Raw genomic sequence first — 18,197 nt, 5'->3', positions numbered from 1 at the left:
TAACTAGCATTATGGAAAATGATCATATATTTTTCACAATTATTGATAATCAATTAAGGTTATGTATGTATTTATAAACATTTTTCTTGACATCTAACTGCTTGGTCCCAAGACTTGTTCACTCAAAGGAGATAATTTTAAGAAATTTCATGGATAATTTGATTTTGAAAATAGCTCAATGATGTAGAACAATAGCATGCTCACAGATGATAATTTAGCCATTGAATTATAGGTGTCCAATACAGTATATCTTGCCCTTTATTCAGATTGACTTCTGGAAACCAGACTCTGTCACACAAATCAAACCTCACATTACAGTCGACTTCCGTGTCAAAGCAGAAGATATTGCCACTGTGGAGAACGTTCTAAAGCAGAATGAGCTACAATATGAGTAAGTTGATGTTTTATGGCTATTAAAATTCTTTCCCATGCACACTTTCATCCAAGCCATTGAATAACTCTGGGAAGGTACAAGACCATTCCTTTACTGGGGCCACACAAATAGGTAATGGCAGACTGATCCTGGATGCCAAATCTTCACTTCAGTCCTGGTAGATTTTGTGTTTAGCAATTGCTCTAATGGAAATGGTTTTGACTCTTGAACCCCAAATCTTCAACCTGATATCTGACTTGCTACTGTTTTACAAGCAATATATGGTGTAAAAGCCAAAACAATGGGCACTTTATTATCAGCCAGACACAGTTTTAGCCCCAAATTGTACCGGGTCTTCCTTCCAGGTGATCAGCCAAACCTGTTGTGAGCTGTGACGGCTCTTTCTATTCCTTTAGCTTGAAGACAAGATTAGTCAGTCTGAATAACACGCTATCTTTTTTTCTCTAAGATCTCACCACTGTCTCGAATGGTAGGAAAAGACGGGGAAAAAAGGAACCAAAGAAAAGAAAGGGGTTCCCCAAAGGCCTAAAGTAGAGTTGGCTAAGCTGATCACCCCATATCTCCTCCCTGCAAACACCACGCTGATCCACCTAGGCCTTTCTAGATGAGAATGTCCTCCTAAGTAGAGGCAGTTGTCCATTTGTTGACCCAACAAATCTATGTTGAGTACCTATGTGTGTCAAGTACTGAAAAGGATAGATATGGCCTCACTTCCCTTAGCAGAAGACAGACTTTAAATGAGGAATTGCAATAGTGTGTAATAGATGTTAAGAGTAAAGAGCTAGAGACTAAGGAGGATAGACCAAGTCTAGGAGTTAGAGAGGGCTGTCCTAAGTAATGAGGCTTCAGCAGAGAAAGATAAATAGGTATTAGCCAAAAACAAGGAAAAACCATACTTTAGGTAAAGAACAGACCATATGTTAAGGCTTAGAAGTAGAAAAGACGGTGCTGACCTGGAGGCATTTGCATGAGAGGGAAGGAATAAATAAGGTTTTAGTACAAAGCAGAGCTCTTCCTCCAGGGAGTGGATCAGGAGGAGCAAAGAAAAAGTCCTGGTCTCCAGTCCTGAGCATTCATGGTTATCCAACAATCCCCTACCACAAGCTCAAGTCTTCATTATGTTTTGAGAAAATGTGATCTACACAATTTTAACATTAGAAATTTTCTCTTTTTCACATTTTAAAAATGTAGAAGATAAATCTCCAGGTTTAATGTGAAAAAAAAGAACAAAAAATATATAGAAGAATACTATTTGTGCCAATGAAGATGTCAGAATTGTCACTTACAAAACCCATACCTCCATCAGGAGAGGTGGTATAGCATAGTACAACAAGTGAATGCTCTGCGAAAATATAAACTGGATTCCAACCCTGGCAGTGCACTGTCCTGGCTATGTGATGTTGGATAATTTGCTTAACCTTTCTGAGCTTCAGTTTTCTTATCCATAAAATGAAATATAATGTGTCTCTCAAAGGGCTGTTGTGAAAATGAAATAAAACAAGATATAAATAAATTGCAACCAGTATTACTTTTGCTGAAAATGCTGCTATGGTTTACTATTATACAAACAGGGAGATTATACCTTTTTAAAAATCAACTGAAACTGTTATGTTTAACCCCATTATCTTGCCTAACATATCTATCTGCTTCTGTCTGAAGGAAGTGTCAAAATGTGAACTTAAGAACTATCTTTTTAAAACAAAGATATAACCCAGTAAGTCTCAAAATGTGATTAATATTCATGCCTATGACATTTTGTTCTTCATATTATACAAGGAAGGACATTTAAAATCCTAGCCATTAAAAGCCTTCCATAACATTCAAAAAACTGATTATTTCTTTATAATTCTTTAAAAATAAACAAACAAACAAAAAACAATGCTAGGTATAATTCCATGCCAAAATTTAAAAAAATACCCAAAGGAAGATCAGTGACCATAGACTAACCCTAGCCACCTGAATTATGTCCTAATTCTACCCATATCACAAAATAGTGAAATGGCTTTTAATTGCCTTTTAATCTCCATTTATCAAATAGAAAATTCACTTTCTTTTTTAGTGGTAAACTTCTTGAAAATTGTGTATGAATGTTGCATCATCTAGAACATAGGACCTCCCCTGAGGACTAAGAGCTTGTTAATTTTTGTTTCTCTGTTCATTGCTTGGCATATTTGTAGCATATAATTTTCTAAATATTAAATAATAATAAGTCCCTAGAAATCCTGGAAAATCGCACCAGCAATATCCTTGCTGGGGCTGCAGGCAGTCCCTGTGCATCCCATTATTACCTCGTGTGGTAACCAATTTGTATTTAGATGGTTTCCTGCTGGCAAGAATTTTCTGTTGTGTTTGTATAATACAAGAACCATCCACTGCACAAGTTCCACCAAAATAGTTTTTCAGACTTTTTCATAAGTTCTAACCTGCTTCAGCAAGACTTGTATCATTTGGAAGCTTTAATTAGATCCTGAATTATCACAGGAAAAAATTCAAAATGTGTGCAAAAAGCAAGATAACTACAGTTTTAAATGCCAAAGTTGCACTCCAGTTACAGAAAGACTAGGAATTGGCTGGTGTAATCTCCAATTCATGGTTCTGGAGCTAAAATGACACAGAACTGTTGGGTGGGCGGCCCTCCATAGAATCCCTTCCTACAAATTGCAGGAAGGCTGTCTTTGCCCTGTCTGATCCAGGGAGAGATTGACAGTTGTTAATGTCTATATTATTTTTCTGCATATTTCAGAGACATACAGGAAAGGGGCTTTTTTTTATATCTGCTTCGTAATACTGGGAAGGAAAGTGTCCTTGGCTAGGAATGGTCCCATCGTAATGTTCTTCAGTAACAACCGCCACAAAGTCCAGGCACTGACCATATACTTCAGGAAACAGAAAGGGGGATAAAATGCAGTCATGTCTCTCTTTCCTTCCCAGATATCCTGTTCCTTGCTTTTGGAGGAGTCCCAGTTGTCTAATTTGCGTTTGTGTTTAACAAAATAAAAAGGAGAAGAAGCTGGATGGCACTATAAAGGGAACATATAAAAATATAAGTGTACATGCCTATTTCGAAGCTGTAATGCAGTTCCTATTATATTAAAAGGCATTGTTTTAATCTTCTAGAATAGAAACTCATTATTTAGTAATAATATTTTGTAATATAGCTAAAGTAGTGCTTTGTCCTAAATCAAATAGTCATAAGGCTGGGAAGAAGCATTTGAGGTCAATCCTCCGCCTTCAGGCAAAAGTCAGTACCACACTTCAACCTCATTCTCATGCTCTTTTGCAAGTTACTAGAGAATACTTTTACTCTTGGGTGTCATCTTAAATTCAACTAACTGTTTTTTTATGCTTCTTTGTCCTGATTATTGATGAAAATGTTTAATATTTAACACAGAAATAACTCTAACAGACTATCTCTTCTTCTTATCGAACAAAACACTAATTCCCACATAGTCACTGTTTTTCCTAAATAATTTGGGGTGGCTTTTTGTTTGTTTTCCTAATCCCCATTTCACAGCTGATGATTCTCCTAAATAATTTGAACTTGAGGGTTGGGTGCAGGTGAAAGGAAAGCAATATCCTCAGCGAGCTTTGCTGCCCCCTCCAACTAGAGCTGGCTGTGGAAGTGAAAGAAGATGTCATTTGCCATTTCCTCTTGGGTTTGTTTTTTTTTTTTTTAATCCATTCAGAGAAGTTTATCCTTTTTAGGCAACATTTGTTCTTTCAAATTGATATTGGAACATAGTTTTCTTCTTAAAAGTTTCTGCCAGTTGATTATTTTTTAAGTCTCCAGGTTTTTGTTTTGCTTGTTTTGTTTCATTTCTGTTTGTCTATGTTAGTTTTCAGTTCTCCTTAAAAATTATTTTCCTGAACTATCTCTATTTTAGACTTTAGTATCCACTATGTTTTCCTGGAATTTATGAAGGTGGTAACTGGCAAAATATTATATTTTTTTCATAAACCTTGGAAGACACCTATGTAAATGACCAAGACCTATTGATTTGAGCCAAGTCATTGCATTTTAGAATTGAAAGGGACATTGAATATCCACTAACTAAATGACCCCATTCTAAAACTTATGAAATGATAACTCAGGGATTAAATGACTTTACTAAAGTCAATTTATGAGTTATGCCAAACCATGACCTTGATCTTTTGATTCCTAATTCAGGATTCCTTCTACTACCACCCTGTAATAATCCAATTTGGGTGGTGAATATAATTATAGCACTTAGTACAGTCATTGTTCCTAACTGTAGCAGGCAGACTGATAGTACCCTAGAAATGTCCCCAGAACATATGAATATGTTTGTGTTGCATTGTGAAGAGGGATTAGGTTATAAATAGAATTAAGCTTTCTAATCAGCTGACTTTAAAACAGGGAGAGTATCCTAAATTGTCCAGATAGGTCCAATGCCCTTGGCACAAGAGTCCTTAAAAGTGGAAGAGGAAGGCAGAAGAGGTCACAGTGATTGGATATGAGGACTCACTTTACTGTTACTGGCCTTGAAAGTGGAGCAAAGGGCCACAGCCAAGGAATGCAGGTGGCCTCTGGGAACTGGAAAGGAAGAGGAATCAGATTCTCCCCTAGAACTTCCCTTGTTTTCAGCCCAGTGAGACTTGTGTTGGGCTTCTAACCTACAGAACTGTAAAACAATAAATTCACATTGCTAAACCACTAAGTCTGTGGTAACTCAGAACAACCATAGAAAACTTATACACTGACGAAGTATTGATGGCTGCTCAAGGGAAATTTTTTTCCACAGAATCAATTCTAAAATTTGCTCCTTTTTCATTTTTTAATATACTACCTTAAGACAATTAAGGCATTAAGACAGTGTTTGCCTTTTGCTAGGAACCAGATACCATTTAGTAGTAATTTATTGCATTTTCCATGAACGGATACCAGTTCACACCCAAGTTTACAAAATAAAGGAGCAACCAGGAGGAAGGTTCATAGGATGTCCCTGACATACTTCATCAGAATGTCCTTGGGGCAGCTGGAGGAGAAGCAGACTTTTGATGTGTGGCCGCAATTCTCTGTGTGTCAGATAAAACCATTTCAAGGCTTAACTATGTGTAATAGAAATTTCTGCAAAGTGGCCTCTGTGTGTAATATTCAGTGTTATAATCAAGGACATTCCACTCATAAAGTTTTGTTTCTTCCAAACACACTCTCTACTCAAATCAGCAAACGGATATGAAGGGACACACACCCGCACCTTCAGGCCTGCCTCTTATAACAGAAACTTTCACCTGAACAACTCATGTATAGAAATAAGTATTCCTCAAGGGATCTGTTACTGATTTTCATATTACCCTGCTACAGAACCATTATTAGATTAACCACCCAAAAGACAGGCAAGTAGAAACTATTAATAGTTCTTTAAACACAGTATTCTTTTGCCTAAGAAATTTTTCTCTTCATATTTCTGAATGTCCAGCCATCAAGATATTTTTCTCAAAACCCAGAGAAACTCTTCCCGTATACTCAGATGATCAACTCTTCCCATTTATCTGGAACTGATTAGCTTCCTGGAGCACAAGGCTTTTTAGTGCTAAATTCAGAAAAGTCCTGAAGAAGAAAGACCGTAGACAGGCCTCAAGTACATACCAGTGTGTGGAAGCCCAAGGTTCCAACTCAAGATGCCCCAGATACCAGGGGAAACCATTTTCCAAATTTAGAGTCTAAGGACACTCAAATATGTGAAGTTTGAGCAGAGGAAGAGCCTGCCTTGCTTGTGCTTTCCAGTATCCTTCTCAGTGACTTACTCTTTGTGATCAGTGACAGATTCTCCCTTGAGTAGTTCAATTGAAGGTCATCAGGAACAATCAGAGGACAGCATGCAGATCAGTGGGGAAAGCACTGTGCAATCTACTAAGTCAGTGAACACATATAAGTACACTTATGTTCGTAGGAGCACAATGAAAATACACTTATGTTCATAGGAGCACCCATTCTGATTCATTGCAGCGTACTGATAAGCAACCTGAGAAACGTGATGGAGGCTCAGTTTGACAGCAGGGTTCGTAAAACCGGACACAGTTATGAGAAGTACAACAACTGGGAAACGGTATGCTACGCACATGATTTAGACCGATATTGCTTTGGGAATTGAACCAAGAATGCCACTTTAATCTACAAATGATTCCATTTGATAGATAGAGGCTTGGACTCAACAAGTCACTACTGAGAATCCAGACCTCATCTCTCGCAGTGTTATCGGAACCACATTCGAGGGACGCAATATGTACCTCCTCAAGGTAATCATTTTTAACCATGACCTTGCCAAGTCTGAAGGCTTTAAATCAATGAATTCTAACACATTAACATCTGTTTCACAGACATGCTTATCCCACACATTGTTATAACTCTTTTCCTGCTTACATCCCCCAGGGAATCAGATTCCCTAGCTTCTTTTATCATGTGTGGATTTTTAAATCATTATTTTGATTTATTCAAAAGGAAAAATGCAATAAAATAAGAGAAGTCCTATAAATTTAACCACATTCCTGTAAGCAATGTAAATGATCATCTACCTTGATGAAATTCTTTTTTCCCAGCTGTTGTTTGCAAATCCATTTGCTAAAGAGGTTCATAAACTTCACATCTATCAGACAACATTACAAACCGTATCAACAATTTGTTTCTGTCATCTTCTAACACCATTTTTGTCATGTAATTCGAATGAAGAAAATAAAAAGACAAGGAATAAGTGAGAGAGAAGGAAAAAATTCTTATGAGATTAGCAACAAACATGATTACTTCTATAATAATTACTCATCCAGTTGTCTTGGTCATGTCACCTACTAACAGCAGCTGAAAGCAACCTCCACGTGAGTACAATTAAACAGGGTAATCAAGCATCTTCTGAAAATATGAGCTTGTCAAGCTTAATAAAAATAATAAACAGCTATGTAAGCTTTCAGCTCAAACATTGTATGTCTAGAGGCAAGAACATACTGTGCTAGTATTATGTTTTAATTTAATCATGGGATATATGTCTTGCTGCTGGCAGGTTTCACCTGTTGAGTCCAGAGCCCAGACGGGTGGTGAAGGTTAATTCCTGAATGTCAAATGATGAATCATGATTTCCCTTTTTCTTTTGTTTGCAATAGATTGGCAAAGCTGGAACAGACAAGCCTGCCATTTTCATGGACTGTGGTTTTCATGCCAGAGAGTGGATTTCTCCTGCATTTTGTCAGTGGTTTGTGAGAGAGGTCAGTAGGTAGAGTGATTTTTGGAAAAAAGTAAAAAGTATTTTTTTTATTTCAATTAGTTTCTTATAACCTAACTATAATAAGAGAATAATAACACAGAAAAAAATCCATAATTCCAAGTTCCCATTTTTGGAAACTAGTTTCAACTTTCACCAATAGGCCTTTATAAGGCAAAAACAGTTACAAAATTGTATTTATTTGAATTTCACTCATCTGAACTTTTTCACCTACCTTTGATGGTGAGGCCAACAGCTAGTGCAGTGTATTGATCATTTAAAAGCTAATGGTTGTGGATAAACCACCAAATTAATAGTTATCTCCTGGATGATAATCACTGTATACTTCAAAAAAAGGAAAACTTTACATAATAGTCTGTACTCTAAATGATACTGTTTTTCATTCTTTATAATCCTAATGATAAGATATATGTGCAAGCCCTTTAAAAACTAAAGTTTTGAAAGATTCACAAGTCCATACTAATATAAATAGATGATTTAATAAGTAAATAAAAGGGAGATAAACTAGTATATGTACAAAGAATAAGAAAAATATAAAATCACCATTAGACTACCACAGTGATAATCATTTCAGAAAAATCCATAAGTGGATGCAAAATTAGTGGATAAAATTTATGGAGAAACAGGATATTTAAAGTCTCAAAGTATCTTCCCCCTCCCTCAAAATTGTATCAATTACAAAGGGAAAACTTGCAGTGGAGAAACCTGGCAGAAACTACCTTCACCAAGTGATCAAGGTTAAAATCACTAGTAGTAAATAAGACATACCAATTTCGTGTACTCCCTGATACTATGCACTGAAAAGATACATCATCTTTGTGATTTTCTTCCCCCAAATCCACAACCTCACTCTAGTCATAAAAAATTATTAATAATTTAAAAAATAAGACCAGCTCAAATTGAGAGACATTCTACAAAACAAACCGACCAGGACTGTTCAACAGTGTCAGTCATAAAAGACAGGGCAAGACTGAGGAACTGTCATAGACAGGGCCTAAGGAGACATGACAAGCAAAGACAATGATATAGAGTCCTAAATTGGACCTAGAAGAGAAAAAAGACACTACTAGAAAAACTTGAGAAATAAGAATAAAACTTATAGTTTAGTTTATTATACTCATGTTAAATTTCTTCACTTTGATCATGATAGCATGGTAATGTAACATGGTAACATTAGGGGAAATTGGATGAAGGGTATATGGGAGCTCCCTGTACTGTTTGCAACTTGTCTATATGTAAGTCTAAAATTATTTTGAAATTAAAAGTTAGGAACATTGAAGTCTGTAGTTCTAGATACTTAGGAGGTTAAGGTGGGAAAATCACTTAAACCCAGGAGTTAAGGTTGGCCTGGGCAACATAGTGAGATCCAGACTTGGAAAAAAAAAACCCTGAAGTGCTTTAAAAAATAAGATTATCATATACAACATAATTTTTTGTTTATGAAGCACTTCTGTATGTATATGTTATTGGTTTCTAGACATGTTATGTATCCAACCGGCATTACTAAACTTTTCTAGATAGTTCCCCAATTGCACTTCAGAAGGAGAAAGTTAGACTTTAGAATTGGTTTTTATCATTACTTCCAATTTGTAGACCATTAAAAGAACAGGGTCTTCTGGCTCCTCCAACTATAAAGTACAAGCTTTCTCAGGTATTATCACAATGAATATCTATGTATAGAGTCACAACGAGTACATAAACACTGTTCACATAGAAGTCTGATGTATTTTAAAGTTTGTTAAAATGAATAAATAAAATAATCAAACCTAGGGAAGGGTTGAACTTAAGTTTAATATGATGCTGGAGCAGAAGGATTATGTCTAAGAGAACAGGTTTGGTGGGCATGATGTTCTTCATTCATAGATAAGAGATAAGTAAACACATTATTTAACAGGGAGAGCATGTCCTTTAGGGATTCCCTTCTGAAGAAAGACAATGAAGAAGGAGATTCCTGGCATGTGCAGCTTGGAGGATTGGTGAGAGCCTCCCAAAATCCACCAGTGTGAGCTCACTTAAAAATGGGAGGCCAGGGAGGGGGGAGGGGGGCTGGTATATACATACATAATGAGTGAGATGTGCACCATCTAGGGGATGGTCATGATGGAGACTCAGATTTTTGGGGGGAGGGGGGAAAATGGGCATTTATTGAAACCTTAAAATCTATACCCCCATAATATGCTGAAATAAAAAAAAAAAAGAAAAAGGAAAAAAAAATGGGAGGCATTATTATCATTATTCTTCCATGTTGGACCCTGCCTCTAGTGAGATCATCTACAGAGTTTTCATAGAAAATAAATAAAATTTTAGATGACATTATTTGGAACATGAGTAGCTATCCATAGACATTTCTTACTTACTAGGACCAAGTCTTACACTTACATCCTACTGACTTTGAGCAAAAGTTATTGCAGTTGTTATCACAAAGGAGGTGAGGATATATGTTCCTTAAAAGTCTCTAATATAATTAAATTTTTATTCATCTTTAAAGTAAAAAGTTAAAATAAAAAGTAATAATTATAATATGTGAGCTACATGTGGATGAAATAGAAGTATCCTAGAAGCAGATTAGAATAGACATAATAATTTTAAACAAAAATATCAGAAGTAATTTACTGATTGCTTGTTAAATATTAATATTGTCCACCTCAGTAGGGGACACCGCTTTCATTATCAAAGTCAACATTCATCAGTCTATGTAAATTTTAACAGCATTATGCATTCCATTTTTTCATGAAACTCTGCTTTATAATTCACGTACAGGCTGTTCGTACCTATGGACAGGAGATCCACATGACAGAGCTTCTCCAGAAGTTAGACTTTTATATCCTGCCTGTAGTCAATATTGATGGCTACGTCTACACCTGGACCAAGGTATATTATTAGCCAATACTGATGAAATTAAAACCAACCACATTCTATTAGATTTTTCCTAATCATATAATCCACTTTCAGAACCGAATGTGGAGAAAGACCCGCTCCACCAATGCTGGATCTGGCTGCTACGGCACAGACCCTAACAGAAATTTTAATGCTGGTTGGTGCGGTGAGTATCTGGCTGACCATTTTGCATGTATCAGCTGAAAAACATAAGAGAAAAAATAACATAAGAAAACACAACAGTGTCTAAATAAGAAAACAAGAAAAATTATAAAATTTTATATTTTAGAGTTCTAAGTTTCTAAAAGCACAGACCATAAACAGTTTCTTCATTCATTTGACAAAAAATGTATTGAGCACTCTGTTGTGTTCCCAGCTGTGCTAGATGCTAAAAACATAAGACTGAATAAACCAGACATAACCCTACCACTCGTGGAATGTAAGGTCTAGAGGGTGAGACAGCCATTAAGTGAGTAATTATTTAAATAAAATTGTGATGCAATTAAGAACGGTCACAGTAATATAGAATTTTTTCATGGTTATTAGTTTGTCCCCTACTTATTAAATTCTCTTACACTGTATTGATCTCATTGTGTAATACTACACAGGGATGCATTGATGATTTCACCTGTAACTTTTTCTCATGTTATCTTGAAAACATACCATTTTGTGACTAAATGTATCCATGCTATATACTATATACATAATTGAGGATGATTATAAGGACTCCTACGAAAATCACTTCTTCTTAACTACTTAATTTGAAAATTTGAAACTTCCCCTGTGAAAGCTTCAGTAGGTGATCCTTGCCTTTAACAACAACGTATGTTTTTCCAGAAACCGGAGCCTCTCGAAGCCCCTGTGCTGACACTTACTGTGGATCTGCCGCAGAGTCTGAAAAAGAGACCAAGGCCCTGGCTGATTTCATCCGCAGCCACCTCTCTTCCATCAAGGCGTACCTGACAATCCACTCATACTCCCAGATGCTGCTCTACCCCTACTCCTACGATTACAAACTCCCTGCAAACAATGTTGAGTTGGTAAGTAGCCACGTAGTAGATAGTAGATGTGGCATTTCACTGCTGAAATTTTAAAAATTCTAAACCGGAGAAAAACATTATAAGAACAATTTCTAAAAGTTCCTATTCTTTAGAACAATTTCTAAAAGTTCCAATTTCTAAAAGTTATTGATTTTTGATAGTAGAAGTAAAAAACTTATTATAGATTTATAAGGAATCTGGAGTTGGCTGGATACATCGGCTAAAAGAAATTTGATCTTGACACAGGAAAAGGTTTCCCACATGTGATTTATTCACTAATCCTCAAAATGATAATGGTTCCATTTCCTCTGGCTTTACCATGAGACTGACTCACCTGATGACTTCAGATGCATTTGGGATCATCAACAAAGTTCCTTGATCACAAATATATTCTTGGTCAGAGTCTGTTTTGTCAAGATGCCTTAAGCTGGATTTGACACAGGCAGAGCATAGCAGCTGTCATTAGGAATTTGCCACATTTGGTTGATATCGGGTTTAGTCTTGGCATCCTAAAATTGCTTATTTCACTGTATGATCAGGTGAGACACAGAAGTAAATCAATCAATGAACAAATAATGTTAATGAGTCTTTACTAGATATAGGGAATAATGCAAAGAAATTTAAGAATCCCTGACATCGAAAAACTAGCAATCTTATTGAACTATCAAGATATAATCACACGAGCAGTTAATAGGAGTTTTATAACCATTCACATTTACAAATATCACACAACACATAAATTTTTTAAATAAGCAGGTTTGAATCTTTCAAATAATATTTATTTAATTTATGAAACATCTGGCTGCCAGAAGCTGTGACCAATGATCTAAAAGATCAAGCATAAGATTTAAAGCATTTGAGTTACACCAGGGGAAAAAGAAGTGTTCCACTTAGACAATGACAAAGATATTTGGCTTACCTAAATGCATAAATGTGTAGACCCAATAACTTTTAAAACTGGAAATTATTGTTTTGTACTTTCAGATTCAGTCTTTCAGAGACCAAATAAAATATGTAATGCTGTAAATATTCTGTGAAGAACAAAGCATAAAAACAACCCAGTCTTCTAGAAAATTGATAGCTAATAGTTGGCCAGGTCCTTTTCTTTAAAAAACAACTAATACTGTTTATCAAGTAGCTTCCCATTTTCCCCATCCATAGCAAAAAAAAAAAAAAGAAAAGAAAATACCATTAGTTAGAAGCATTAAACATTTGAGTTTTGCACCTATGTTTGGTCCATATTTGTTCCCGGTGGGTGCTCACCACCCTGCCGTCCCAGAGACGAGTGTGGTCAGCTCCTCATTTCTGACCTAGATTTCTGGCCACCAGAAGAAGAAGATGGGGGCATGTGTTTCACTTAATTCATGTGAATATATAAACTGTACCAAATCAGAAGAGAAAAAGTAGTCAAAGTTATAAAAATTAAACATTGATAGTTAATAATTAAAATATTAAAGTTAAAATTGTAAAACACATTGTATAACAATAAGCAATACATCCAACTTGCTCAATATCAACTAGTCTTATATATGAATACTAAAAGACTAATACTAACAGAAAAGCTTAAAGTGCTCTTTAAAACTGAGCTGCTTCCCAAAGGTTCTATACATTTTCTTATTTGAAGAATAAATTTAAGCCTTTTTAGTAATGAGATAACTTTGTCACCACTGTCCACATTTAGTAATAAACTACCATCTGGACTAATCTGAAGTCTCCAAATTGTCCGTTTATAAAAAATCAAGTAAATTCTACCTTTGGAACTTCATGAATAATTTTTGCTACTTTCTATGGGAATCTTTTCCAGGAAAAGATCCAAGAATCAACATTAATGGGTTTAGTGGGCCAATTCACATGTGCCCCAAGTGGTGTAAAAATGTGATTGTGAGCCACTGATACTCCTTCCTAAAAATCATTTCTTCATTTAAAATCAAGGAAAGAGAGGTAATGGTAAAAGAGATACTATTTGAGGCCGGGCATGGTGGCTCACGCCTATAATCCTAGCACTCTAGTAGGCCAAGGCTGGGGGATTCCTTGAGCTCAGGAGTTTGAGGCCAGCCTGAGCAAGAGTGAGACCCCGTCTCTATTAAAAATAGAAAATTTAACCAAGCATCATGACGTGCCTATAGTGCCAACTACTCAGGAGGCTGAAGCAGGAAGATAGCTTGAGCCCAGAAGTTTGAGGTTGTCGTGAGCTATGATGATGCCACTGCACTTCACCCAGGTGACAAAGTAAGACTCTGTCTCAAAAAAAAGGATATTTGAAATCTTGACCTCCAAAATTGTTTTTAAATTATAATTAACAAAGAAGTAGAATAAATAGAAATCTTTGAAAGCAAAATATTCATAATCTATTCTCAAAAGAAAAAAATTCAAGCCACAAAATAATCTTATCTTGGATATTTATTTTTATGCTCATAAAACTAATAAATTCAAGGAAAAGTACATGCCACTTCCTATATTTACTAAAGCATGATCAGATAGGTGACTAAAATGCAAAACTTAGACTTATATCACACTCATTGACTTAAAAGTTATTTTAATTTCCAATAATTTTTATATGACTACACTTTTGCCTAGTATTTTTTAAATGCCACTAGTACGTGGAATGTTGCTTAGGTGAATATTATTTAATTATTTGATTCGTTCACTATATGAATTTAGTTTCGCACACTAAGCAACTTTAGTTCTTTGAGTAACTAGAGATCCTTTCAACTTTTTCTTATTTTGTATAATTTCTATTTACTTACTTCCAAAGCATATTTTGCTGGAACACACTCATGAACTATAGTGTAATTACAAATATATGTATAGCCAAAAGAGAATTTGAGTCTCTCAAAAAGAAAAATATTGAATTTTTCATAGTTTTTATTCGTGATGAGGATTTCAAGGGAAAAAAATTAACTCTTGATCTAGAAAAGTGAATTTTCTATCCAAATCTAGTGCCTCCATATTAATTCTTGGAGAGAGAAGTGTGACTTTGCTGCAGAAAATAAAAGGTAGTAAAAGATTAATAAGATGACTTCTTGGCATCAGGCCACATTATTGATAACTCAAAATTTTCTTAAAAGGATATAATGAGGATTTTGTCTTATACAGATTTCACCCAAGTCATCAATATATTTATGATTTTTATTTCTTTTTATACTTATAAAACTTATAACATTAAATTTGTAGCAAAAAATGTTTCAAAGAGAATAAGACTAAAGGAAATAGACTAAAGGAAATTATTTTGTACTTATATTAGCATTTTCAGCCCAAATTTAGAACATACTATAAGCCATAATCCTTTAATAATTGAGTCATAACAAAAATGTATGTGGCTTCATTTCTGAAAGATCTTATATGTAGATTGCCTGATAATTGCTCATATTATGAGATAATGCAAAGATGAGAATGTAAAAGAACAATGAAGAACAGGAAAAGTAATTATACGGATTACAAATAAGGCTACCTACCAGAAAATACATATTCAGCAAAGCAGTAAAACATACACAGAATAAGAGTATCTTACACATGTAATGCTTACCAGGTTGCAGACTGCTCTTACCCACACTGCATTATTTAAAGAGAGAATTCAAAGTGCACTATGGGTTCCTAATGGCCTCATAAACTGTCTACTTCCTTAGTGAAGACTTCATCATTATAAGGCTACCACTATCTTCAAAAGAAATTTTAAAGCTCAGAAAAAGAATATATGTACATTTACAAAATTCTAAAGCATAATGAAATATGGAATTGTGTGAATTTTATTGTCAGAGGAAATAAAAACTGGGAGAAATAATGGAAAATACTCCCAAACTTAGCCATATGCATTTATTGGGCATGAAGAAACTCCCAATCTTTGGTCAGTCCACCTTCCGTCTCCAAGACACCCACATAGTACTATTAAAAATAACAACAATAATAATAATACCACTTCAAAGTGAAAAGCAGGAAGCCAGAAACCACCCAACCCACTATGTATCTTGTGCCATTCACCAGACTGATCAAATGAAAGCGTAGTGTACTACACAAAGTGTACTACACAAAGGTGTCAATCCAGGGCATGAGTCTTACAGCACTTCCCTGCATTGGAAGCACAGAATTTTATAGCTGGAAAAATCTTGGAAAATTATCTGGTTCTGATTCCCATTTTCCAACTGAGACAATGAAGGCTTGGCTAAGTCAACACTAGTATTAAGTAAGGGTCTATAGCTACTGGCTCCTGAAGAATTTTCCAGGCTGCCCCAATTTCCAAAGACACATATTGTACATATTTACATGGACACATTCTATGATGGTACCCCATATAACTATTTTCAGAAGAACACTCATCAGAAAAAGTCTTTCATTCCATAAAGTACGTCATAATTACCTCTGCCCCTCATCATTACTAAGAAATTGCTCTGGTTAGCTGAGATGACTGACTTCTCAGGGCTCAGTCTATAATTCTGGTGCATTCTTTTGATGGGTTTATGTCCATTAACCAGGAGAAAGATAACAGTAACCAGAAGAAACGTGGCAATCTTTCTGAAAAAAGTATTAAATGTGATCAAAAGATGAAACTCTACTTCCAAAGTCTAACACCTTCCGGTCCAGTGGCACCTCACTCATGATCTCCTAATTGAAGTTTTAGTTAATGAGCCACCAAGATAGAAGTCCACTGTTCCACCCACGCATGTGAGTGCAATGAAAAAACCATGATTAGAGATAAACATAAAACCAGAGGGAAGAAATACTGTGATTAGAAGGTGGACAATTGCAGGGTCATGCACACACCCATCACAGCTGTCACATGTCCCTGCCTAATAACAAGAGCAGCAAGGCCACAATGCCACTGTCAGGCAGGCTACCAGCAGCTAAGGTGAACAGTGCTTAAGGCACAAAACACCTGCTTCAGGAATTTTCTCAGAATTTCTAATCTCACTTAAAAGAAAACTAATTTTAAATGATAACAGCAGAATTTCTTTGATTAAAGAAATGAGTTGCTTATTCACCATTACATATTTTTTAAGCAACTTCTTGGCCTGATAAAGTTCTCCCAGGGGGCCTAGTCAATACATGGCTTATCAGACTATTATCAGAAATTTCATTGAGTACTTATTAAGGGCTCATCATAAATCATGTTTCCTGCCATTGAGAACTTAGGATCTTACTGAAATAATAAGACTCAGATACCAAAAATCATACAAAAGAACTACAGAATTGGGAGTTTCCAATTATGTACGGTAGTAGGAATTCAGGTGAGGCAAACAGCAATGTGTGCTGAAGCTATTCAGTGGAATTTATAGAGAGGAGATATGATTTGTGCTGTGCCTTGAAGTCTGGGCAAGAGTTGGGTGGTAGAGGAAGGAAAGAGGCATTTTAGGCAGAGAAAAGAGCCCACAAATGTATAATGGTGACACTGAAAAACGGAGTTAAGGAGAAAAGTAGAAGGGGCTCAGCCTGTTTTGAGTGCTCTTGTTAGGGAAGAGTAGGGGTGAGGTTCTATCAATGAGGTGACCAGATTATGTAGGGACTTGAATGTCAGAATGGCTCCTGTGTCACAACAGGCCCTAGAGCCAGTGACATGGTAAATAGGATTGCTAGGTCCCATAGGGGAATCCCAGTTTAATTTGGATTTCAGATAAACAACAAACAATTTTTACTTTAAGTGTGTCTCAAATATTTCATGAGACAAACTTATACTGAAAAAATATTTATTGTTTGTCTAAAATTTAAATTTACCTGGTAATCCTATATTTTTTGCCAAATCTGACAACCCTGCTGATAAAGCAATATTTAAGCAAGAGTGACTTAGCAGAGATGTTTAGGAAATACCAGTAATGTCATCAACAGAGAAAAAGGCATTCAGAGTGCCTTTAAACCAGTTGTCTTCTTTTTTAATTTTTTCCCTAAAATAAACTTTCATTTATCATAATTGTAGTTTTTATCTGACTTTTCTTTCAGCTAATTTTGCTTCCCCCACTCTTACCCCCAGAGAACATTTGGCAATGTTTGGGAGACATTTTTTGTTGTCATAACTGTGGCATCTAGTGGGTAGAGACAGGGTTTTCTGATAAACATCCTATAATGCACAGGACAGCTCCTCCAATCCCAACAAAGAACTATCCAGCCCAAAATGTTGAGAAACCTTGCTTTAAATAAAGATAAGAACAGAGTCACATTCCTGGCAAAAGGCTCTTGGCTCTCACAGGATCTTATACCCTTCCTCACAAACAGTTTACAATGTCCTGCAAATCTCAAGTGCAAGAACTCCTGCACGTCTCCATTGCCCAGTATTTATTTTTAATATTTATTTGGGAGAAACTCTGTTTCCACCAGAAACAGAACAAAAAATTTCTCTGGACTTTGCAACTTCAGCTGACTCATGCTTCACATCTCCCTTGAATTTCAAAGAACTTAAAAATATGTATGCAGATCAGCCAAAGAAAAAATTTGGTTTTCATCAGTGAAAGCATTCCCACACACCCTATGGGCTCTGCGGAAATGGGCAGGCCTCGCTCTCTTAAGCCAAGCTTCTTCCTTACTCTTTGCCCTTCTTTAATATCAGGGCCTCCTTTTTTCCCAGAAACATATTTGTTTTTTTCAAGTCCCAAATGCTTTCTCCTCAGTGCCTACTTACAGATCTTAAGGGCTTCTCCTTTTGCCCCAAAATCATAAAAGTTAAAT

General features: G+C 35.8%; 1 protein-coding gene across 1 annotated transcript in view; it reads left to right on the top strand.

The window, feature by feature from the left end:
• CPB1 (carboxypeptidase B1) overlaps positions 1-18,197 on the top strand; it is a 33,618-nt gene that overhangs the window by 6,461 nt on the left and 8,960 nt on the right. Inside the window, exons 3-9 of the mRNA XM_012782824.2 lie at positions 267-391; positions 6,366-6,465; positions 6,554-6,655; positions 7,511-7,612; positions 10,390-10,500; positions 10,582-10,672; positions 11,344-11,546. Of these exons, the coding sequence (XP_012638278.2) occupies positions 267-391; positions 6,366-6,465; positions 6,554-6,655; positions 7,511-7,612; positions 10,390-10,500; positions 10,582-10,672; positions 11,344-11,546 (834 nt within the window). The remainder of the gene's footprint in view (positions 1-266; positions 392-6,365; positions 6,466-6,553; positions 6,656-7,510; positions 7,613-10,389; positions 10,501-10,581; positions 10,673-11,343; positions 11,547-18,197) is intronic.

The sequence above is a fragment of the Microcebus murinus genome, chromosome 1 (assembly GCF_040939455.1).
Source record: "Microcebus murinus isolate Inina chromosome 1, M.murinus_Inina_mat1.0, whole genome shotgun sequence".
Lineage (NCBI taxonomy): Eukaryota > Metazoa > Chordata > Mammalia > Primates > Cheirogaleidae > Microcebus > Microcebus murinus.
This window is presented reverse-complemented; position numbering and strand designations above follow the sequence as displayed.